At 39.8% G+C, this 24,879-nt stretch overlaps 1 protein-coding gene across 1 annotated transcript in view; it reads right to left on the bottom strand.

Moving 5' to 3' along the window:
- Nucleotides 1-24,879, bottom strand: part of egfra (epidermal growth factor receptor a (erythroblastic leukemia viral (v-erb-b) oncogene homolog, avian)) — a 41,834-nt gene that overhangs the window by 11,535 nt on the left and 5,420 nt on the right. Inside the window, exons 2-15 of the mRNA XM_088429645.1 lie at nucleotides 8,807-8,958; nucleotides 8,095-8,281; nucleotides 7,888-8,022; nucleotides 7,748-7,816; nucleotides 7,091-7,209; nucleotides 6,652-6,793; nucleotides 5,467-5,586; nucleotides 4,552-4,678; nucleotides 4,415-4,488; nucleotides 4,266-4,353; nucleotides 3,991-4,190; nucleotides 3,595-3,727; nucleotides 3,356-3,446; nucleotides 414-571 (exon numbers count right to left, since the gene is read on the bottom strand). Coding sequence (XP_088285771.1) covers nucleotides 414-571; nucleotides 3,356-3,446; nucleotides 3,595-3,727; nucleotides 3,991-4,190; nucleotides 4,266-4,353; nucleotides 4,415-4,488; nucleotides 4,552-4,678; nucleotides 5,467-5,586; nucleotides 6,652-6,793; nucleotides 7,091-7,209; nucleotides 7,748-7,816; nucleotides 7,888-8,022; nucleotides 8,095-8,281; nucleotides 8,807-8,958 — 1,795 coding nt within the window. The remainder of the gene's footprint in view (nucleotides 1-413; nucleotides 572-3,355; nucleotides 3,447-3,594; nucleotides 3,728-3,990; nucleotides 4,191-4,265; nucleotides 4,354-4,414; nucleotides 4,489-4,551; nucleotides 4,679-5,466; nucleotides 5,587-6,651; nucleotides 6,794-7,090; nucleotides 7,210-7,747; nucleotides 7,817-7,887; nucleotides 8,023-8,094; nucleotides 8,282-8,806; nucleotides 8,959-24,879) is intronic.

Consider the following 24,879-nt stretch of genomic DNA (forward strand, 5'->3'; position numbering starts at 1 on the left):
CAAAAGTGCCAGGCAGACCCGCTAACAACCAGCAGAAAAAAACACGTGATTGTATTTACTTCTTTAAGGCTAATAAATTAGCGTTATTATCTGTTAAGGATGGTGACATATCAAATCAAAAATAGCACTCAACTAGACACGACATATGTGTTTTGGTCAGCGAAAAACGATGTTTATTTCGTAATTTTCCTCATCCGATACTAAATAGCAGCAGTTTCATCATCAAAGCTAAAAGGGGATGATTTGCAACCATATTTGGTAACCACACCACAGAAGGAGCATGTGATTTGTCCCGGGCTGTTGACGAGGAAAAGTGGTGACTATAATGAAAACGATCCACTTTTTAAATAGAAGCAAACGGTAATGATAATGATTAAAAATGCAAAAAAAAAAATCAAGCGAGGGGATGTTACCCTTGGGTGCAGTTGGGGTGACAGGGCAGGCAGACTTTGCTGTCGTTTGCGTATTTCCACACGAGCGAGTTGTTGTCGCCGGGCACGCCTTGCGGACAGCGCCCCACGCAGAAGTCTCCGTCCTTGAAGTTGGCGCACTTGCTGCAGTTGGACGAAGCCTGCCACCAACAACCTCAATACTCAGTCATGCGGCATTTGAAAAACACGTACGTTTCTTCTTGTCAAAATTGGGGAAAAAAAAAAAACTAAAAAACAAAACAAAACACTAAAACCCGTTACTGGACTTGTAACTTTAACATCAACTTTAGTCCTTGCAGAAGGCACATTTGATAAACAACAGTTCAGACATAAAACTGCCAAAAACAATCATGATATTGTATTAAATTGTGCATTTGGTTAAAAAAAATGTATGTTTGTGCAGTATTTTGCTCAATACTTTGACCTTTTATTTTTTAATTTGGATTTATATTGACTTATTTTATGTTGACTTATTTTATTTGTATTTATTTTATTTTTGTTTATTCATTTGTTTGCATTTTATTTACTTATTTTCAACTTGTTTTAAAGGCATTTTACATCAAAAGGAGAGGAATGAAAGAAGACACTAAGGAGATTAAATTTAACCCAGATGGTGACACCATTTCAAAAAATGTGAAAGAAAATGACCCAAAAATGATCAAAATATTGCGTAAGGATTGAATATAAATACCTTATAGGTTGAAGCAAAATAAATATCTTTAAATAAAATTGTAATTCAGATTAGTCTGGTTACATTAATAATTTATGAAGTGAATATTAACAATCTTGGGATAAAAATAATTAAAATACAATTACCAAATGTACAGTATGAATAATTAAAATACAATTACCAAATGTACAGTATGAATAATTATAATTAAATTATTTAGTAGATGAATTGAATACATTACATTTCATGAATTACTTTTGTTAACTAAAATGAATAAGAATAAATTAGATTTCAATGTAGGAAAGGTAGACTAGCTTTCTTACATTGAAATCAAATTTATTTTTATTTATTTAGTTTGAAGAGTTGCAAAATAATGAGTACAATATTTCAAATATACACTTGTATCATTAATGAGTAATAACATAGTAATTGTATATTAATAACAACAACGTAGTTTTTAACGACATTAGTCAGATTAGAAAAATAGAAAAAAAAAAATATATCCGTGCCAAGTTAGGACATTTATAATATTAAAAGGCTGCTTTCGACCCAAACTATGTCATTGCATTTTTGAGGAAAGCTTGAGCATCGCAAGCGGTAAGAATGTGTAGCAGATTGGGCACGTCGTAAAACCGCAAATATTCTTTGTCTGACGTAAATACAGTGATTGCCTTCCATTGAAAGGTGTTTACCTGGGAAGTCTGACTACTAGATAAACATCACATCACAGGTTTTTTTTGCAATCAGTTACGGGAAGACTTTTGTGTCATGTTGCGTTTCTCAACACATCTGTTTTCTCATGCAACAGCGGCAGGAGCCTCAACTTTTGCTTTGCGGCCTTGCCGGCGTCTGCCAGAAGGAAAAGAGCCAAACGGAACACACGTGACCACGCCCTTTCTTCCAAAACACTATGTCCCCGGGCTGCCATCATTTCATTATCGGGCGGCCGTCCAGCAAGTTGACACAGATTTCACGCGCTACAACTCTTCATGATTTCTCCTCATGCCGTCAATATAAAGAGGACGTCAAGCCTAAAAATGTCTTAATGATATGTTCAAGTCCAAACATCATGTTCTGGTTAATATCGCGTTTGCGGAATATGAATTAAGCACTTGTTTATATATATTTAATTATATCATAGTTGCTCAGGCTCAACTTGAGAATGTCACATGACCACACTCAGAAAATAGATGATTGGTCATTTCCTGAGCACCGAGCAACTGTGACGTCATTTTCACTCAACAGCACGCTGCAAAATGGTGAATATGTGCAAACGTAGATCATATTAACTCATTCAATGCCAGGGATCTATTTTCACGTTTTTTAAGAGTCTGGACATTCAATCCCAGATACTTTATTAAATCGATACTTCAGGACATTAAGTACAATCATTTCCAGCTACTTATGTATTAAATCGATTGAATATCCGGACACTTCACAAAACCGTGAAACTACGTCCCTGGCATTGAATGCATTAATAGCAAGGACACTTGGACTTCAGACAAATAGGTGTGCGAAAGCTATAGCTAGACAACTATACTAAACAGCGAGAAATTTGTTTTGAACCACCTGAACTCCCTCCCATCACTGCTTTGCCAGTGGAGTGTGAGGCGTTTGCTACCTTCCCGTCATGTTGACTGAAAGTGCGGTGTTCCACAAGGTTCTATCTTGGGGCCACTGCCGTTTTCACTGTATTTGCTGCCTCTCTGTTCTGAAGAAAGCATGTCGTTTCCTTCCACCGCTATGCAAAAGACAGTCAGCTCTATGTTTCGCCGAGCAAAAAGGAAGCTTGCGCCTTAGAGACACTTTTGTTCTGTCTTGAGGAAATGGAAGCCTGGATGGCCCTCCATTTCCTCAGTATCAATGACAACAAAACAGATTATGGTGTTTGGACAGTGACTTTAAATTGGACTGGAAAATCAGTGCGCTTGTTAAATCCATCGTTTTTTTTCATTTAAGGCAGCTGGCTAACCATAATTTACCATAATGGACTTTTATTTTGGAATCACTCAGTTGTCCTTTAAGCGACTCCACTTGCTCCAAAATGCTGCTGCTCGTAACTCCAATTCCATTTAAGAATTGTATTTTTATTTTAACTTCTATTCTTTAACAAACGGCCTGCCCTACTACACTTGTCTAGACCCGAAGCCTTTTCAAGCGAGTTGATTGGACAACGGGCCCGCCATTCTCCTTCTGGAGTGGAATGAGAGAAAGAGGCTTATGCAAATGAGCATGATCGTTTTCAGGTACGTACCGGAGCACTGCAAGTGGCCGTGCCGTTCATCGGCTGACACTCCGGGTGGCAAGCTACGCAGCTTTTCCTCACCACAACCTCCCGTGGCTCCCTGCAGGGTTACATTTTAATCCCGATTTCACGCTTGGCAAACAAAGCGACACAGGAATGCGCATCTTATTTCTGCCGGACGTTGGACTGTCTGGCTTTGTCATAACAAGGGGCTGATTAAAGATGGCGTCGTGGATCTCTGTCCTCACCCATTCAGGATGTTGCAGGAATCCACGCAGCCCCCGTGGCGACGCTGGCCCCGGCAGGCCAAGCACATGTCGGGGCCGGGGCCCCAGCAACCGGCCGCCGTGCACCTCCCATCGCACGTCTCGTTTCGCCGCACTGGAAGCAAACATGCAAATAGATGAAATGAGAATTTTGGGAAAAAATGTTTTACGATTGCTAAATTGTAAATACTGTTCAGATATACAGTTTCACAGTTTTGAAATTGACTACTACATTTCATTAAAAAAAAGTATTATTTAACAAAAGGTAATGCAGAGACTAATAACTACATTGCATCAAGCAACTTTTACAGTATAGCTTTATTGATAATCATTTAAGATAACAGACGCAAAAAATTGCAAAATTTAGCAGTTATTTACCACATTGGTCGGCGACGGCGTTGTCGGTGATGCTAGCCGTCTGGCTGGCAGATTTGAAGAGCGCCTGCCAGTGGCTGTGGTTGGTATAGCACAGGTTCTGGTTATTCATGATGACCACGTCGCCATCGCTGATTTCTCTGAGGGAGCGCAGGCCCAGATAGTTGATGTCCAGTGTCGTCACCACCAGGCTGCGGCTCCCCCTGACCCGTGACACCAATTAGTCGATAACACTCCCAAATAAGAATAATTTTTTTAAAAAAAAGCATTCTTCTTACCTCTTGGTTCGTCCGCGAATTATTTCCAGGTTTTCGAAGGGACTCAGGGTGTTCATGCTCTCGGGCCACATTTGAATCCATAAATATCCTGAAGCGCCAGCACTCGTATTAAGCGTCGGCAGGTCGAAAAACATTAGAAAAACTCCTACCAGTAATTTCTTTGACCGTTTTGAAGACGTCCAGCTGGGCGGGGTCCATCTTCGGCGTTTTGGTGTATGCGTCCCTGCAAATGTGGCACAGGTTGGCGCCGCGTATGGGTGGTGCCAACTTCGCCTCGCTGACTCACCCGTGAAAGGACGTAAGGATTAAGGCGATGTTGCCGTTGATTTTGGTGCAGTTTTTGAACGAGTCGATGTTGGTGGCGTTGATGGAGAGCGTGTGCGTCAAGTTGCCTGCGCCCAGGCCGTTGCACACTGTCCACGAGGAAGACGCAACATAAATTCTTGCATTGTGCTAAATCCCCCAAAATACACAATTGTTCAATGAATATCTATGGCGAAACTCCTAAAAACTTTTTGGGGAAAGTTATTCACAATATGAAAGACATATCATCTCATTACCATATTCATGATATTTGACACAAAAGCCATCAATAGCAGGGCTGGGAAAAATTCCAGAGTAAAGAAAAGTTCACCACATGCAACTGAGATCACGCAATTATTGCTCTATTTCTATTTTTTTTATTTGTTTTATTGCCTACTTTATTATTTGATCGATTGTGGAACGTAATCTGCTCAGGGAAGTGAACAGAATATGAATTTCTTTGTGTAGTATTTACATGCATATAACAATAATGCTCTTTGTGTAGTATTTACATGCATATAACAATAAAACTCTTGAATCTTGAATTGTTTTTTGGACTACTGTCACGCTGCGCTGCAGAAAGACAGAAAAACTAGCAATAATCCAGGAAAAAAAATCCATGCTAACTACTGTCATGTAATGCAATGCAAATCTTTTTATCAAATGCATCTCATATCAAATGAAAAGCAGTGAAAGAAGAGACTTGGGAGCTGAAATTTCACTCAGATAGTAACAACATGAAATGTTCACGCCATTGACAGGAATTCTTGTCATTTTTGGGCTTCCTATTACTACTGTATTGCTATTACTAATATACAAATATATTAATTACTATCTTGCTATTAAATAGTGAGCTTGCACTGTGCACGAGTGGAGGGGATCCTAGACGGTCACTGACCTTTGGGGCAAAGTCCATCGCATTTGGCGCACCTCCTGACGCCGCCGCCGTCGTCCACCTCGTAGGTGTTGCCGCTGCACGTCCGCACGCAGGCGCCGTGGTCCGTAACCACGTAGTTATCTGCAAGAGTCCACAAACAACAATTGAGTCACACTCAACCTTTCCAAAGTTAAAAGTCATTTGGACTTGCTTTTAAGCACCCCCAAAACGAGGAGAAAACAACTTACTGTAGATTACAAGAAAAAAAGTCATTTTTCTGTCAAGAAAAACCCTTGTGAGGGAAAGATGCTTTAAAAAAAAGTCATTCAGGGTTAGGATTGAGTGTGTTAAACATGCAAAAAATGTCTTGTGATTGAGTGAGTTTAATATTTTTTTTATATTTATTTTTACGTCTTACTAAAAAAGTTGTACCTCTGCGAGAATCAAGTCTTTGTTTTTCATACTTTGAAGACAAAGAGTTGAGCTAAAATTCTCTCTCAAGAATGTATTTTGTATGTTCAAAGAAAAGTTGTCCACTACAAAAATCAATTGCATTTTTGCACCAAAAATGACATGCTCTTAAAAATGAACTTGACCTAAATTATTAGTATTTTTTGTTCATCATAAAACCTAAACTTAAGAAAAAGAGTCTTATTGTTTCATAGAAAAAGTCACATTCGGAAAACATGTTTTGTTTTTTAACTGATGTTCTACATAAGAACGAGTATGTGTACAATAGAAGAAAGGAAGTTTTGAAAATTTTGTACTCTCATAAAATGTTTTTTTTTTTTTTTAACTGAGACTAAGACTTAAAACAATGCTTGGATTCTTTGACAAAAAAATAGTAAAAAAAAAAAAATCCATAAGGGAATTGTATTTTTTTTGTATTAAATAAATAAATAAACAATGACACCTTTTGGGCTTGTTTTGAACAGATTGACCATTTTCAATCAATTCATATTCAAACGAATAAAGAACTGACTGAGCCCTTCGACACGGTCGTGAGGAGAACGATCATATTTTTAGAGGAAAAACAATGTTGTTTTTACAAACGCAGTTTGTAATGGCAGACCGTTATCTACTCACAGCAAGTCAAACAATCAAAGTTAAAGAGATTCGACATTAACATGCACAGAGCCTCAATCATTTTCTTGGCTTGTCTACCAGGTTAGCAATGGAGTGGGAAATGTTTAACAAGTTGCTTACGCGGACAGCTCTTGACACAGGTGGCGCCAAAGTTGTATTTGCCCAGCGGGTTGGGTACCAGTTGGTGCTGGTTGGGGTCGTAGCGCATGAGACCCGGGCACGAGTCCTTGCACACCCCGTCGTCCTGGAAATCTCGGCAGGCCTGCGGTTTGAGCGGAGGCCTGGTAAAAACATGGCGCTAGCCGCGAACACCCACGTGTCTAACCCCTTAAAAAATCTGGGCGCTAGCATAAAAGTGAAAAAAAAAAAATGCTAACCAAAAATAGGTGCAGTTCAGTACACCTTTAGTACACTGAAAAATACAGTAATTATCACGCAAAGGTTTTTTACAAGAATAAAACAAAAAAAATGAAGAAAAAATTAGCATTCTTGCAGATAGGCCATAATGTCAGGAGGACAAAACAATGTGTAATATCTTCTGAATAAATGAACCTCTGACCAGACAGTCAGTGGGGCGCGGTCCGGTGCATCCGGCGGCGCAATGCTCGTTGCAGCAGTCGATGGGCGACGGGCCTTTGCACCTCTTGGAGCACTGCTGAGCGCAGTTCAGCTTGGTTACTGCACACAGCCAAGAAAACGTTAGGGAACTACTATGCTTGGTGTACATATTTATTTTCAGACCCTCTGAAGTACCGGGGTCTCTTTACAAAAACAGACTCTCTACATACGAACCTTAGACTTACGAACATTCATAGATATGAACAAAGCCAGATTTTGTATTTAGCGCATTTTCTGTGATGTCAAAGCTAGCGCTGCCATCATAAACAAACCTTCTGCGCAGTACAGAGTTCCCCTGCTGATAATGTGGTGCAATGTTGCCCAATAAAGTGTAGCTTTTTTTGCTGTGATACCATTTTAACAGAGAGTAATGACCCAGGCAGGATAGACACATTTACCTGTCATTAATAACAGGGATGGGCCAGCTATGAAATACAGTACAGTACATGGAGGGAATGCGCTGCCTGCCAGTCCTCTCCATTTTTGTAAAGCAGGAAATATTATGAGAAGCTAGTCATTGTTTCAAAATAAAATCTTTTGGAATTTTGTCCAAAATTGTCAGTCTTAGCCTTGCATTAAATGACAGAAATCATCTTACACGTCTGACAGTTTTGGGGTCCGGGTGCCCAACAAGAACCATTGAAGCAGCTTTTGTCACACTTTTTACCTGTAAGAAAAAAACAGAAACACGTCATGTCTGAATAAATAATGCTAAATTTTTTCCATCCCGATACTTACAAAGCGGGTTGTTGCTGGCCATGAGCGGCAGCTCCATTTTGGGCTTACTGTCCTCGTTGATGATGTCGTACCACTGGATGCTCTCCACGTTGCACAGCCGGTTGTTGCCAAACTTCACGCCGCCTTTGATAATTTCTGAAAAAGCCAGTGTGCGTTCGACGAGGATGAAGATTTTCCATTACAAGGTGCTCCAGCGTTGGCACGGACCTGTGAGGCTGTTGAGAAGGAGCTCGCTGGTGGCTTGACCCGACACTTTGTCGTAATTGGCCAGCACGGTCAGTGCGAAGCCGCCTTCGTAGAGCGAGTGGCCGCGAATGATGCGCAGCTTGTCCAGCGGGATGCGAGGCGCGTTGTTGAGGGCGATCAGCACGTAGCCGCCCACTTCTTCGATACTCTGCGCAAGTAAAAACCGCGTATTTAAATCACCTCACTCATAATATATACAATCATTTCAAAAATATCATATCCTTATTTGAGAAGATTTTTTCAAAGTCTAGTGTGCCTCCCAGCGGACATTCATGGAAGCGCGGTGCAGTTGAGTGATGCGCTATCACTAGTGCACGCAGAGTTGACTCAACAAGCTGTCACTGAAACTAGTTAGATAGCATTCACTGTTATTTTTTTTACCCTCTTGGCATGCATGGAGGATGAGGAGGAGGAGCACGGTAACTTGATCAGAACAATTAAAAAAACAAGAAAAATATTCATGCTTTTATTTTTTTATTTACTTATTCGTATTAAACTTGGTACACATTTCTGAATGCACCAAATAATTCAAAAGAAAATATACAAACAAACAAAAAATCAAGCTATGCCATTTAAGTTTTTCTGCTTTTAATTCAGTTAATTAATTATCGGTAAATGAATGGATGAATGAATGGATCTTTGTGCCCTAATAAAAACAAACACATGCTTTTACCCTGAGGAAGGACAGATCCCGGTGTTCCTCCATGTAGGTGACCTCCAGGTTCTCCAGGACCACGGTGCAATTGCTGTAGGTCTTCACCATGTTCTGGTAGTGGTCATCTTTGGTGCCCAGCAAGTTTAAACGGTTGGTGATGCCTTGGCACACTGCCGGCAAAAACACAAACAAATTCCTGTAACTAAGGGCAACCTCACTTGAAATGCTATCTATTGTCCACATGACGCAGCAAAAACACACACACTTTTGTACGGCTGTACTTGTTTGGACATTCATTGACATCATGCATTTCTTAGTCCCTCATCCTAACTTTAACCATCAGAAATGATTGCCTAACCATTACCCGAAAACAAAACCTTCAAAAAGAAGTCTGAACAAGTGAAGACTGGCCTAAATTTGTCGGTAGAAAACTCAAATCGGTTCTCAGAAGTATACCCGTACACACAAACACGGTGCTGCATTTTCTCCATCTAGTCGTCACTCGCTTTCATGTCAAAATAGCCACTGTGGGTTCTGTCTCCGATTGTCATCAAATCCCCACAACAAAGCCCGAAACTCACTGGAAGAAAATGAGACATTAGTACGTCTCGCCATTATGCAAAACAGCTCAAAGGGAGACAAAAATGTTCTCTGCAATAAGAAGTTCTATGCGGCGCCCCTTGTCCAAAACATCATAAACTCTTTTAGTGCCAATAATTGTTGGAATAAGAAACCTCTAGAGGGCCAGTATGTTTAGCATTTTCACTCATCTTTAAGCCAACAAAGTATTGTGTGCTATGTATATGTAAATATGGGTGGCATCATATGAAAGATAGATTCCATACGTTTAATTGGATGTAGCTAATGTTGAATGTGTGGAAACACTGCCATCCAATGGTCACAGCTATCACTACAGTACACAATTGGCATATAGCCTATTAGGTAAGCATTAGTCAAGGGTGTCAGCTACCCTCCACAAAAAACGTATTTAACGAGAATTTTATTATTTATTCTTGTAATTACTATTTTAAAAGATGAGCGTTCTCATCCATGGCACCGAAAGAGTTAATCCGGCAGTTGTGGAATGTAAGGAGGCGGCCATTTTGCCACTTGCTGTCCACTGAATATGACATCAGAGTTGCTCAGGGTTTTGGTAACAACTGCTCAGCTTGCAAACAGCACGTGACCCAACTTCAGAAGACAAGTGAGCCACCATTCGTGGTTCCTCAACCTCTGATGTCATTTCATGCTGACAGAAGATGACAAAATGAGACGGATCCAAACGGGTGGATTTTGCGACTACAAATAACACTTTCTGTCCAGTAGCACACAGTTTGAAGAAGAATTGCCAAATCAACAAAAAGGAGGGACTTTTTATCAGGATGAATGAGTCCGCCATTGTAGCCTGAGATGGTCCAAATATTTCTGACCGGCACCCCGAGGAGTCGGCCCTCGGCCATACATTTACTCGTATTACCAGCACATTTATGAACTGTATAATGGATACTTTTCGCTGGCTACTTTAAAGTGAAGATTTATGGCTTTACAGTCAGGGCCAGCATGCAAAAGAGTCTTCCAGATGTGGCGTGGAAATCAACACACTGCTCTACTCTCAAGTCGCATTCCACAACAGGTTAGTACTTGACCGACGACAAGACCAAACCATCAACTCGCCAATTAGAATGTACAGTTAAGATTACTTAAAAAAAAAAGTCACAGTATAATGGAAGAAAAAGACATTAGAAACAATATTACAAAAAGTTTTTTTTTTTTCCTCTAGAAAAATAAGCCTAATTTTTGGAGAATAACATGCATAATTTACAAGGAATAAAAGCCGTATTACATACTGTATTGTTGTACTTCAAAAAGAAAATCATGAAATATCACTTAAATATATCACTTCTCTTTAAAACAACACTGAGTTTAAAGCAAACAAATCTACAAGATGAAAGTGAGAAAAATGATCTTGTATGGATGTCTCTTTTTAAGTTACGATCTAAGAATAAAGTAAAAATTGTACATAAAAAGTGTATAATTTTTTGAGTTGTCCAAGTATAAAGCTGAACAAAAACATCGAAATTTTGAAATCTTCATATTCACCTATGCATATTCAGTTAATGTAAAAAAATATATATGTATTTTAATCATTCATTTATTCATTCATTTGAATTTTCCCTTTATTTATTCCTTTATTTTTTTTCATATTAAGGGAATAAACTTTTTCAATGGAGAACGTTTCAAAGTACAATTTAAAAGATGATTTAAAATTATTACATGATCAACTACTGACATTATTTTATTATTATACATTTTTTTTTAATTTTTTAATTATTTTACTTATTAATGAAATTAAAAAAAAAAGACTTGTTTTTCCTCAAATAAAGCAAAACTATAATGCAAAACCTTTTTGAAGTTACGTTTATGGAAATTGTTGAATATGCAAGGTAAAAATTTCCAGTTTTAAAGCCAGACACACTCAAAGTCACAAAGACAGTAGAAGGCGAAGATCACATGAACTGTATCGTGATTGATATCGCAAAATTGCTCAACGGGATCATTGCTATAACACTAGATTCTAAAGATGATGGATAGCTGTACGAATTTCAAAAGGTGCTCAAATTTGTTAGTGCTTTTATGAAAAAACTAATGCAAGGCAGCGTAGCCAATGAGGACGCAAACATCTGTCTGCCGTAGTTCTTTTTCTCCCTCCTCATTAGCGGCTCCCCGCGGGCCCTCGCCAACGTGAACCGGGCTGAGCGTCCGCGACATCTCCGGGCGCGGCGAGGAGCTGGAAATTCATTAGCGGAGTCGCAGCAGATACAATTAGCGCTGTCATTAGCCCTCAAGCCAAATAAGCAAACGGCGTACACACGCCACAGATGTTTCCTCCTCTTACGCCATGCGTCGGATTCGCAAGGGAAGGCGGGACCAGGCGTGGCCAGGCGAGGTATGGTAACAAACACCCCCAACCGCTCACCGATAGGGTAAGCGAGAAGACGGAGCGGCTTCTGCTTGGAGTGGCCCGTTTCATGCCTGGGACCATAAAGTCACTTCCTTATTAGGCCGCCGCCGTGCGCGCAAAACAAGGTCAGGCTAAATCAACACAACTGCAAGCTGGCCTCACTGGGGCTACTTACATTTTCCCGATGCGCAATACGGAGGCACCCAAAAAGTAAAGCTACCTTTAGTGTCTTTGTAAAAGCTGGATTGGTTTTCTGCAGGTCTTTTTTTTTTTTTGCCTGCCATTTATGGCTTGTGGCCTGCCAAGATTTGTGATTTCACCTTTAAGCAACGTTTTGGCCATTTTTGGGTCATTTTCTTCCATTCCAGCAGTATTTTAGCCAAGAGATGGTCCGCTCCTGCTAGTGTGATAACTAAGTGTAAACTTTGACATGTTGCCACCATCTGGGTGAAATTTCAGCTCCCTACTGTTGTTTTTCAAGGTTTTTTCTTTGATGTGAAATGCCTTTGTTGTACAAAGAAACTGGCACATGCTGAAGGGTTCAATAACATGTTGAATAAGAATGATACTTGTTAGTTTTAAAACAAAAAGGAATAACAAATGGGATTTTCACCTAAGAAAAATGTAACATTAAATAGTTTAAAAAGTGTTTAAGTTGTAATCATGCAAGTAAGAAAAAAGTATGGAGCTACAATTAAAAAAAAATAAATTAAAAAAAAAAAAAAAAAAAAAAAATATATATATATATATATATATATATATATATATATATATATATATATAATATTTCAAGCTATGGTATAATCTACAGCATTTTGTTTGACCTTTTTCATTATTGAATAGCATTCTGCATCGATTGTTCATCATTATTTTTTTAATCTACTGTATTGACGATTGCACGTGTATCATTTGGAATTTTTATTGATCCACTAATTAAACGGACGATTATTTTACATTGCTCAATTATTTTAAAAATAACCTACACAAAAAACAAAACCTGAGTGAAATGTGTTCTTGAAGAAAGGCACTTCTTTAAGATGGCCGGTAATGGCCGTGTACTACAGTTAAAAAAAAAAAAACAAAACACTTTGGTCTGTTCCTTGACACCTGAGTCACTTGATGACTACAAAGTACCTGTTGCACAGTACATGGGCGGGGCTTGTAATCACATCCGTAAGAGAGCCCCGTGAGGTGTTGCTTCACTTCCTGCCTTGACATGCAACTAAGAAAGGAGTGGCTCAGTGGCAGTGCACTTATGTGTATGTACTGAAATGATTAACCCTATAATTGCTTTGATAGAGTCCCCAGTCCAGTGATTCTCAATTATATTATTTTGAATAGCCCACAACAGGAAAGAGAAAATATTTTGTGCCCCTCCCCACTACCTAGCATTTATAGTACTGGTTACAGGTTAGTCTAAAACCGAAAGAAAAGAAAAAAACATCCATCAAAGGGCCAGAGGAAAAGCTTTTGTTTTTTTCATATGAAGTGTAATTCCAATAAAACCAGGATTGATATCTTTTTTTTTTTTTCAGGCACTTTGATGCAGGTGTTTTTTTCACTTTTAGACTAAGCTGTAACCTGTATTAACACTGTAAAAAGTATAGTTGTCAAACGTTTTTTTCTCTCGTTAACTTTAAAAAGGATACCCTTTTATGTGCAGTACACCTAGACTATTTTTAGGGCTTTGAAAATTTTTTTTTAATAAGTTAGGTGCAAGAGTGATAAGCAGGCAACTTGCCCAAAAAGTCTGTTACTCTGTCTTGTGGTTATGATGATGCAAGTGCAGCCGATTGATCTCATCTTCTCCTGTCTGGAACCCAAAACGTCATCTAATTTCTTCACCAAGCAAAATTCAGGCGCCATTAAGCGGAAGATTTACTGCAAACACTGCAGGTCGGAATTCAAAAGCTCAACTAACGGTACCCGAGTGAGACATAAATGTAACATTTTTACTTCTCAATTACATCTCATATGAAAGTGTGTTTTCTTACAAAACAATGAAAGTCCAGCAATTGAAAGGAGAGCTCTACCGGGACTCAAAGCCATAACCCGTCAAAAGCTGTCTACTGCCACATTTCTTTCGGCCATCCAATCGGTGCGTGTTAGCGGCGATCGAGCGAGCCGCTTCCTCTCGTCCGCTGGCTGCAATTGAATTATGCTGCAACCAGAGGCCGCTCATTCAATTAGGTGAGCGCGTAGACATCATCAAAGGAGGATGCTAACTGCCCTTCTTGTTGACAAGCCGGTCAACAAAGCAGATTATGTAAGATGTGACTTCAGCAAATCCATCCCGACTTGCCTGTTTTCAGCTTCAATCATCACACCAATTTCCACTTGTAGCGTCTTCATATCATCAGCGCTATTAACAAGAATGGAAATAAGCGGGTTTGCATCGCTGTTTGTTGTGGAAATTCTGGACTTTGCATCAACACAAGTGAAAATCAAACGCCCGCATAAAATGCCAAATTGCTTGGAACGACACTTGCTTTGCAACCAAGAGAGACACGTTTTAGACTTATAATATGCATAATAATACATAGACATCAATGGAATAACCTTATCAAATTTTTACTTTGAAGTTTTTTCTTGGAACCGTGATTGCCTTTCGATTAGCTTGACACATCCAAGTCACCGAAAGCTGCTGACAAGAGACCGACGTATGGCGCATTCAAATGCAGTCGGACATTTCATACTCATGCAGAATAAAATGCATCGTCGCAATAAACGTCAATATTTAACTATAATTCTTAATAATAATGAATCATGATCATTAATAATGATTATATATTATTATTGCTTGATGCAAATTGCTGCTTTGTAAAAAAAAAAAAAAAAGTGCTCCACAGATAACTGCTCCTCAAAGTAAGGCAATAATTCACATAAGTGCCCTGCAAAAAAAAGAAAAAAAAATTGAGACGTGGATTTTGTTTGGACAAACCTTCAAATCAAATTCAAATGGTCTCAAACACACACAAAAAAAATACAGCTTTGAAGGCTTGAAAATGCACAGCTGCGAACTGAAAGTTACTTCAGCTCATAAAGCAGCATCCACAGATTAAAGCTGAGAAAAAGCAAGATGCGTAAAGCTATCATCTGAAAACAATAAAGAAATGAATTACAGAAAGAACATTTGGGTTTTTTACTATACTTTGTCCTTTCATAATTTAACTTTACAAAAGAAAAAAAGCGCATAAAATGGCCTGATATTTTGCTGATTTAAAAGAGCTAGTACCAGCTGGCAGATTCACCAGTCAGGCTCCAATAAAAATGTCGCAATCATCTTTGTTTTCAAGCAGCTGTTTAACAACGTGTATTGCACATGACTGCCCCCTACAGCACTGGAGTGGACCAACACATGACTGTTAGACCATGCTAGGACTTTTTTGTTGTTCTGGCAGAATTATTCTTGTAAAGTTTTACCAAATATATCACCCTCCTAGTAAATGCCTTCAATAAAGTGACACCTGCTACTTTGTTTGACTTGGGTAAATAAACGCCCCCACCCTTGAGGAAATGTGCCGAGTACATTTTACTGCAGTCCGTTTTTTTCTTCTTCTTCTTTTTATTAGCATGATTTGAAAGATATCGATATCCGACTGGCTTTAAAAGAGGAAATACATTCTTCCTTTATGTGGGAGATGCCTCGGGCCCTGACAGCAAACAGCTCTGGGCCTCAGAAAGGGAAGAAAAAGGTGGGAGGGGGGCCATAAAGGAGTGGATGATTTGAAAGTAGAAAAAAAGAAACACAAGCCTCCTCTGACATGTCAGGAAGTTGCTCTTTGCACTGGATGGGCTCCAGGCGGATACCCTGTGATGCTGGACCAGATGGTAGCCCGTTCTCGTCTCCGGGGAAGAGGAGGATGGACGGAATTGAACATTATGGACTACTGAGGACAGGAAGTGATGGGAGGGGAGGGGGAGAAAAAGGTCTGAAAAGTAAAAAAGCGGGGTCATGCACGAGCACCACGTATCCCGCAAGCATCCTCCCATTGTTTATCGCGTTTGTATATAGAGCGCAGGCAGCAAGGTCATCAAAACAGAATGCTGGAAAAAGGAACGTTTATGATCTCCAGCCGGGATTATTGCGACTCTCTATTAGCACACTGATTTTGGAGCTGATTCAAAATGCTGCAGCTACAACACAAATCCAGTATTGAATTTAAAATCAAGACAGTGCGAGTATTGGGATGATCCTGGCCTTATTTTAAGGTACCGAGTAGTCAAAGAGGTTACCGATGCCAGCCACCGATAATTTAAGGGGAGGGGGAACTCATCTTGGCAACTTGTTTGTGTAGTCACAATTAAGACCCCACTTGGTCATTACTAATATGAGCCGTAAACACAAGCTAGCATTGTAAAATGCTCGTTTTTCTCTGCTCGTTTTCAACGCTTGAAACAATTCGACCTCAATACTTTGATTACATAAATACACATTTCTGTCTTTTTTTTTTCAAGGGAACTCAAAGCGTTGATATGCTAGGGAATAATACATTTTGGATTCCATACGAGACAACAATATAAATAAAGCACAAATACCAACACTTGAGTAAGTGCTGTCTTGAAGCAAAACGTGCAAGCTCTCTTTACATTTCTTGAATGCAGCATTTTGCCGTAAAGGCAGCTTGTAAAAATATTCCTAATATGCATGACAGCCCCCTACAGCTCCAACCACAACTTTGATTGGAGCACAACTGCCGTTTTGTTTTGCTTTTCTGCCAGAAGGGATCTACTAATCTGCCGTTTTTGTTCCGCCTTTTAAATGCAGAAAATACGATCTCCTCTTCAAGTTGGAGTCAGTGCAAGGGCACTGGCATTTTGGACCAGCTGGAGAGTCTCTCGGGACTTGCTGGAGCAGCAAACCAACAGAGTTACGATAATTCAGCAAAGAGTATATCACGTAAAGCGTTACTTGTAAAGTTTGTCATTTAATAGCCATTGCAAACTGCTGCCTTCTCCTAAAGCTGGCATTGGTGAAACAACCAATTTAGTGGTTGGGTCCAAGTTCCACAAACATTCAGACACAATTTCCTTTACAAAAATATGTTATATACGCCCCAAATAGTCTCATTCTTCAAGATTCTCATAATTATTGTATTCATGGGAAATTAATTAAGTCAGCAAATACCACCATTTTTATCAATCTTAGGGGCAGCCATTTTGCCTCTTTCTTGTCAAATGAATCGCCTGTGCTCAGGGCTCACGTAAGGAGCAATCATATCACCTGTTAGTGAAGTTTGATCACGTGAAATTTGCAAGCTTAGCCATGATTGGCTGTTACCCACGAACAATATGTGATGTCATTTACAAATAAAAGGAAGTGGCAGAAATGCACTCCCCCGGATAGTTAAAAATAGATGCAAATCAGATGCAATGGAAACAGCAAATTTATGCCAGTCGGGTTCGAATATTTTTGCTTGACTTCCCTTTTGAATTGCGGGATATTTTTCTTGTCTCATCTGTTTCATGAATTATGCTAACACTACCAAGTTGAGTTGGTTCCTCGCTCCAGAGAACCGTCTACATATTATCCAAAACATCACCAAAAACTGCAAAAGCAAGCCAACTGCCACAGCATGGAGACAAAAACTTTGACTGGCAGATCATTTAGCAGCTAAACAGCCAGATATATCCTCAAGGAGTCCTAGCATCCACTCAATGAAGAAAAAAAAAGACAAACACCAAGGCAAGTCAAGTGAGCCAGGGAAAAGGAAAAAAAGTTTTATTTGCGCTGATTAATTCCACAGACTGACTCACCGGATGTTCTTTTGTTGGTGATCATTTGAGCTGATGCGGTGAATGATCCACTCACAATATGTAACTACGGATTCAATGGCAGAGAGCTCATTGTGAGTGGGACCGGGCCCCCAAGTTCATTTATTCCGATTATGTATACACAGCTGGGCTCCGGCTTGGCTCAACTCATCAGTCTAGTATATCCGCGCTCGGAGAAATCTCCCACAAGCCCATTAGTCCGCCGGGGAGGCCCCGCAAACAATCTCAATCCTATGTTATTCAAAACTCACCCCCGGCCCATTTTCAAATTCCAATAATGCGCCCGGCACTCTTTTGAAAACAGCCCGCTTCCTCCCCAACATGCACACATTCTCGGCCCAGAACCCCCCCCCCCCCCCCCCCCCCCCCCCCCACCCTATCCACCTTTCCCTGTTAAAGCCATACTCCTCTTCATTCCCACAGGAAGGAGAGGGAGTGGGCGGCCAGCACGCTCCTGCAAAAAAAAAAAAAAAACCTCCCCCAAACTGGAGGCATGCGCTGCGGAGGGAAAACAACAAGCAAGGACAAAAATGGGACTGGTACATTTGACACAGGATTCCGGCAGTTGTGATTTGGGAATCCCCGCTTGGTTTGCTTGGAGCATTCCTGGTCCCGGGCCCAGGTGGCCCACAATGCATCGACACCACAAGAGAAACACATAACTCACTGCAGCTAAAAAAAAAAAAAACAAGATAATCAGCCTTTTGGACCGGAGAGCTTTCTTATTTTTAGCTCGGGCGCTGACGGGCTCATTTCTGCCGACAGCCTCTTCGCCGCTCGGGCAGCTCATCCTCGTCACAAGAGACCCCATAAAAGGAATATTCCACAAAAAGCCCCTGGGAAGGTTAGAGAGCCGCCGATTTACTCAGTCCTTACTCACCATCCCAACCTCTGCTTTACACATCAGCGGCTCCTTCAATCCACCGATGACTCCACGTTTCCGGGAGCAGCGGCAATCTTTTCCGTCTTTGTTCTCAGCACAACTGTGGCCAATTTTATTTGCACCAGCAGAGAGTTTTGAGCAAGCGCCCTACTCATGACACATCGAGCTGATATGTTTGTAATGCGGCCAAGACTCAGGGGCCCCTCGCTCTTCAAATTCACTAAGTATTATGCAGCAGAGTTGTGTGAAGAAAAGCAATGGAGGTGCTGCCTGGCTGCCCGAGACAGTCAGAACATGCCTGCATGTTTAGAAATAAAAGCAGCACCAAAATATTTCCAAAACAACCCTTGCATTGTTAGATTTTGGCACCAACACCACAGTAACATGGTTGATTGCATTTATTAGTGGAGAGTGCCCCTGGTGGGGATTAAAATTGAAGTTCAAACCCAAAATGAATACATTGTTAAGATCTTCTTCTGTCTCCCTTTGTTTACCAGGAGATTGCCCCCTCGTGGCTAGAAAAAAAAAGCTGCAGATATGCCTCATTGGACTATAAATTGCTGGGTTCAAAGTGTGAGAAAATAAATAACAGTTTATAGTCCAAAATCTAGGGTAAATGTGAACAATACATTTTTCGTCTGCTTATTATTGCTCCAATATATTTTTAACATAGACTTTAATTGAATGCTACTTTTAATGAATGTGCTGTTTTTGCACCAAACTTTAGCTCAATAGTAAATTTTAGTAAGTGTTTTTTGTGATCATGCTATGCATTCTATTTTTATTCATTTAGGGTGATGTTCATCATCTGTCTAGGAACTTCAGCTATAAAATCATTTTTGAAAAAATCATAAAATCAAAATCATAAAATCATTTTTGGCTTATTCTGGCAAATTGACAAGCTGTAATTTTGGTACACATTTTAGAGGTCAATGCACGGGATTTGTTTTAGAGGGCCAGATACGGCCCCCACACCTTGAGTTTAACACCTGTAGACCAATGCAAGACACTGCACCAATAAAATTGGTTGTATGTCTTGAGGTCTCAGCAAAACTTCTTGCTTTATTACATTTAGGGATGGCGGATAAGGCCCCCAATTTTTTTTTTTAATTTCCTTTTTTTGTCTATTTTTACTCTATTAATCGATTTTAATCAGTCATAAATGCCATAAACATTTAAAGGCTTATAGCATATAGGCTTATAGCTTTGCAGAGCTGTCAAAATTACGTAGCTACTAAGTACTGGAAAAAAAAAAAAACATCTTGCAAAGCACCCATCCAGCATTCTGAAATTGTTGATTATTGAAGTGACAGACGAATGGCATTGCTTCGATTTATTGCCCGGATCTTGCAAATGCGGAGGGTTCCTCATGCTTCAGGCTATGTAATATCAGATGAATAACTACCAATTAGCATAGCAGAATATTCTCTGACATTTTGGTAGCAACTTGCCCTGCACACTGCAGGCAAAACATGCCTCAGCTTCTTTCAGCGATTGTTTTGAGAGCTGGGGGTGTTCTCCTCCCCCGACGCGCCCAAACAAAAGCACATCACGCTTGACGAAGCCCGGCAAAACAAGGAGGCCGCTGGTTTCAAGGTCGCCCCCTCACACTTCATATCAGTCATCACAGCCACCAGACATGCCGGACAGGACTTTTTGGTTTTCCGCTACCCGCAACCTAAGTTAGCGCCAAAGCACCCATTTCACTGCCTCTGATGATTATACAGGTTTTTTAAATTTCTCCCTGAAATTAAAGCAGCTCTTTTCTAGATATCACACATTTCTTGTCGATTATCAAAACCCTCCATCCATCCGCTCCTGGTTTCCTCTTCTGTCAAATTTTAGAACCCTTTGCGGCCCTGGAGTCAAAATGTTTGCCCACTCGATTCTCGATTTCATGATAATCCATATAAAAACACACCATTAGCGTCTGCCAAATCGGGCAGAAATTGTATCAGAGGATAAATGAATTAATTAAGTGGATTGCTGGCAGGTTTCCTGACCCAGTTACCCATTTTTTTTTTGATCCGGTGGAAATTATCTCTCCGCCCGATTACTCAGATTAAATTCAACAAATCACAAGGGGATTGATATATATATTTTTTTAAACATCTAATCAGCTCAGTTGGGGCTTGTCAATGTGGAGATATAGTCCAGGTCAAGAGGCCTAATCCTTCCTGCCTGGCATCGCTCCAGTTATACACTCCAGGGTATTTGCACCACGGGGACCAGTTTCTCCTTAACCACAAAGCATTTAAACATAAAGTGGTTTGTTGTGGAAATTAAGGGACGCAAACGGAGTCTGTTTTAAGAGTCAAATGGAGTCCATGTGCGTATGATGTCATGCGAGAGTTCGCGCAACCTATTTTTATGGAGCGCAACACTGCAAGGACCCCGCGCCCCCCTCCTCCCTCCCTGCAGGTCTTTGGATTTAATCATGAAAGCATGTGCTAATGGAGATGTTGCACTACCAGGAAATTCATTTGGAGTGCAATGAAGCATTGGTGTTCGAGCCTGCGAGGCAATTAGGAAGTTACAACTTGGTGTCTGTAGAGCACAATACAAGCCCTCCAAATCCTAAGTGACATTTTGCAACAGCTCATCTTAAAATAGCAGTGATGAAAAAAAAAGGAAAAAAAATGAAATACATTTTACAGAGCTGACAAAACAGCCAGGAGGTGATGCGGAGCCGCTAATGTGCCGGAACCGCTCGGAGAGACGGCATGACATCTTGTTTTGTTCCTCCGCAACACCCAGTCAAATTATAGCGCCGGCAGCCCCTATCATTGTAATTCACAGCTCCAGAAATTATACTTTACAAGCGCGTGACAAGATAATTTGGTGGTGTATTTTTGTATCTTGTCAGAGACAACAAAGCTTTAGGCGTAGACACAACTACCAAATTAAACGTTTTCCAAAACACTTACAAGAACACGGGGGGGGTTCTGGTCTTGCTGCGGTGGGTGATTTTCTTTTTAGGATCCAGTAACCATAATCTAACCAGCATAGATAACCCGACTATTATTGCTGACCGCATCCCGCACTTTATCATAAAGTTTATGACCCCCTTCCCACAATGTGTCAATGAGCTCGGTCCCCTCGGGTCTCCGAGCGAAAACCCGCTAGAAGGATTAAACGGTTTCTTTTGCCTGGGATGGTTGAAATTCGCAGACATCAAACCTCAACTCCAAAGAGCACATTTTGGATGCGGTGCAATAAAAAGCGTGACATCACTGACCACCGCGGCACCATGCTTTCCTGTTAACAAGGCTTTCACCACCTGGCTCGGTTTTTCCAGACGCCGCAATCGGGTATTTGGCAGATCCATCTCATTGCCATCCGCGGCACCTGCTAACACTCGCTAACATGGTAAACTGCAGCAAATTGGATGCTGGTCCAGCACCCGTTTTTTGCTTCCCGTTGGAATGAAGGGATATCATTGATTCACATGCTATTAACACTCTCAATAAGAGCAAAACAAGAACATACTGAAAATATCGCTAATTATTGCACTTGTGTGAAACTGTGATTATTTATTCTATTTGGTGTTGATATTTGTTTAATAAGCACCAATTGAAGCAGCACAATTTCATTATATACCTCCTTTATAGTACTGTATTTTCCGCACCATAAGGCGCACCGGATTATAAGGCGCACCCTCAATTAAAGACATATTTGAAAACTTTTTACATATATAAGGCGCACCCTCAATTAATGACATATTTGAAAACTTTTTCAATCACAATATAGTAAAACTCAAAGTAATAACAATAATAACTCAATAACTCTAAAATCTCAATAGCATAATAACTCAATGTCAACTGTAAACACACAAAAAAACCAGGTAAAGCTTACCTTATCACTTCTATCCCCATCTATGAATTTCAATATTGATCCATATATAAGGCGCACCTGATTATAAGGCGCACAGTCAGCTTTTAAAAAAAAATTAAGGCTTTTAGGTGTGCCTTATAGTGCGGAAAATACGGTAATAATAAAGGCATTTTATTATATTCTACTCTATTCTATGGCTGAATATTTATCACTTTTAAACCTTTGCTAATTGTACGAGAGACAACGATTTAACAAATGTCAGACAGCCATTAATAACATAAGAACAATAACACAAAAAACCAACAGAACTCTCTCTGAACCACTTCATTCTTCATTTAAACTTTTCAAATGTCATGTCAAGGGAATCAGTGGGAAATATCTTAACTCTGATTGAATAATCATGTACCACGATTATGAAATGTCTAACCATGCTTTTGCGAAACCAAATTAGGCCACCGGGAACGTGAATTTCTCAATGTTACGCTTAATAAATAAATAAATAAATATGTTAAATGGGTTTGCACTATTGAAAGTAGCCTTTAGAGGGGTGGGAGGGGAAAATATGGCGGTGTATGTACTGTATATGGTGCTCTCAGAGCATTTTTATGCTCACAGATTAGATAAAGGCAAATTAAAAAAAGGAAATCACAAAATTTTAGGGTAAATGCTATTTTGCAATAGATGAATGAGCTGCCATTTTGCATTTCGGGGAATATTTTGTGGAACAAAAATACTAAAGGTGTCGGTACTTGATATCGGTGACTATTTAAGGCTCTCATACTCAGTACTCATACTGGTATCAGTCTGAAAAAAGTGGTATCGAACCACTCGATACAAATGCAACGCCATTTTTGTGAACAGAGCCTGAGTCTCAATAAAAGTGATTAATCAGAATCACTAAAGTGACCAGAATAAGAATTTCATTGTGTAGTATTATTATGCAGATAAAAAAAACTATTGACTCTTTTCATGCATGACTTAGATGAAGCTGTAAAAAATTGCAAAAAGGCAACATAAAAGCCGTTGACTCAACTGGGACATCTTTCTTCTCGGAGTTGACACAAGGTTGTAAAGTCATGTCTACATGGCGAGTTAAGGTCACGTTGAAGACAGACCGGCCTGTGTCAAAAAAGCAACAAAGTCTTGAATAAACCTTTTGTCTCCGTCTTGCAGAGTGAGGGGAGAGGGACACTTCGCAGGGCCGCATTTCCTCTGTATAACAGAGACCATTTTTGCCTATTGTCAACACCTCATCAACCACATTTTTGAAAGTCTAGTTTGGAAGCCACACAATTAACTCGCTAATTAGGAGCTTTGTAACTCAGCTTTTTCTTCACAATTCAAAACAGTTCCTTGTAAGATGTAGCATTATTTTATGGAAATATATTAAGGATGAAGAATGCCAACCTTTTCAATAGGCCTGGAAGCTTCTCTGCTGATATTCCAGCTCGCACATTTAATGTGCGGTGGAACGCAAGAAGTAAACACATGATGGTGGGGACTGGGGAAAGTTTTTTTTTTTTTTTTTTTTTTTTTTTAAGTTAGTCTTGCAATGAAACAGAGACAAGCCAGATCAGGCGAGGGAGAAGAAAGCATTTGAGCCTTCATTTGTGTGTTTTTCGCCATGATTCAGTTCTGACTTGTTGCCAAGTCAGGCTAATATTTGCACATGAGTTGGTGTAAAAATGTGATTTCAAACAATAAAGCAGAGCCAAGGTGATTGAAACGCCCTCAGGATGAAGTCGTTTGCATCCACAAGCATAAATGTAGGAATTCAGGTGGAATTTTGGATAAGTTAACAGGTAGGGCTATCACAGTTAAACGTTTTAGCTTTGGAGATTAATAGAAATAATAAATAATAATAATAGAATAATAATAAAAATGAACTCAGTTAATTCCATACTATTCACTTCCTGTTTCAGCTCAACAATGCAAACTTTGCAACTCAAAATAGATGAGAGTCACCAGCACAAGATTGGATAAAGATTCAATAATTACTTAGAAGTTGTTTGACGCATCAAAAATTTGCACTTTGCAAAGCTAAACTCAAACACCCGATGTCACGATTAGTTAGTATGTTGTGTTGTACTTTTGTATTTGACAGGAAATAAATTGTATTGAAGGGTTAAAGAAAATTACTGTAAGAAATTGAAAAAAAAAACTGTGAATCTACATTTATTACAAGATTTTACCCTAGAAAAGGTCAATTTACAACCACAGAAAAGATTTGAAATTGTATTTTATTGCAATTAATTATTGAAAATCTTGGGATAACTTAGTTTTTAAAAAATGTATAAAAACATAATGATTCAAGTCAAGTTTGACCCACGTTCTTGGTTGCCTTGTCACCCTTGCAACCTAGCATGTTGCTAAATTAGCTAACAGGTCTTTTTCAGTCCTAGCCTACTTGGAAATGGGTAAGTGCAAAGCTGTTAATCAACCTTCCATTTGCAAGGCTGTGGGCCTCACAAGAAGGAGCGAGAGGTTTCAGGCCTGAAAAAGCTTCTGAGATGTTTTGGGAGCCATTGTTCTCCTCACTGCAGGAGATTCCTCTTGGGGACAAGCAAAAGCAAAGGCTGTCCAAAAGGGGAAGCAATCACACAAACAGTGCAGCATAAATAGACCCTGGATCTAGCT

This window comes from Hippichthys cyanospilos, chromosome 12 (assembly GCF_059441005.1).
Source record: "Hippichthys cyanospilos isolate Australia breed blue-spotted pipefish chromosome 12, RoL_Hcya_1.0, whole genome shotgun sequence".
Lineage (NCBI taxonomy): Eukaryota > Metazoa > Chordata > Actinopteri > Syngnathiformes > Syngnathidae > Hippichthys > Hippichthys cyanospilos.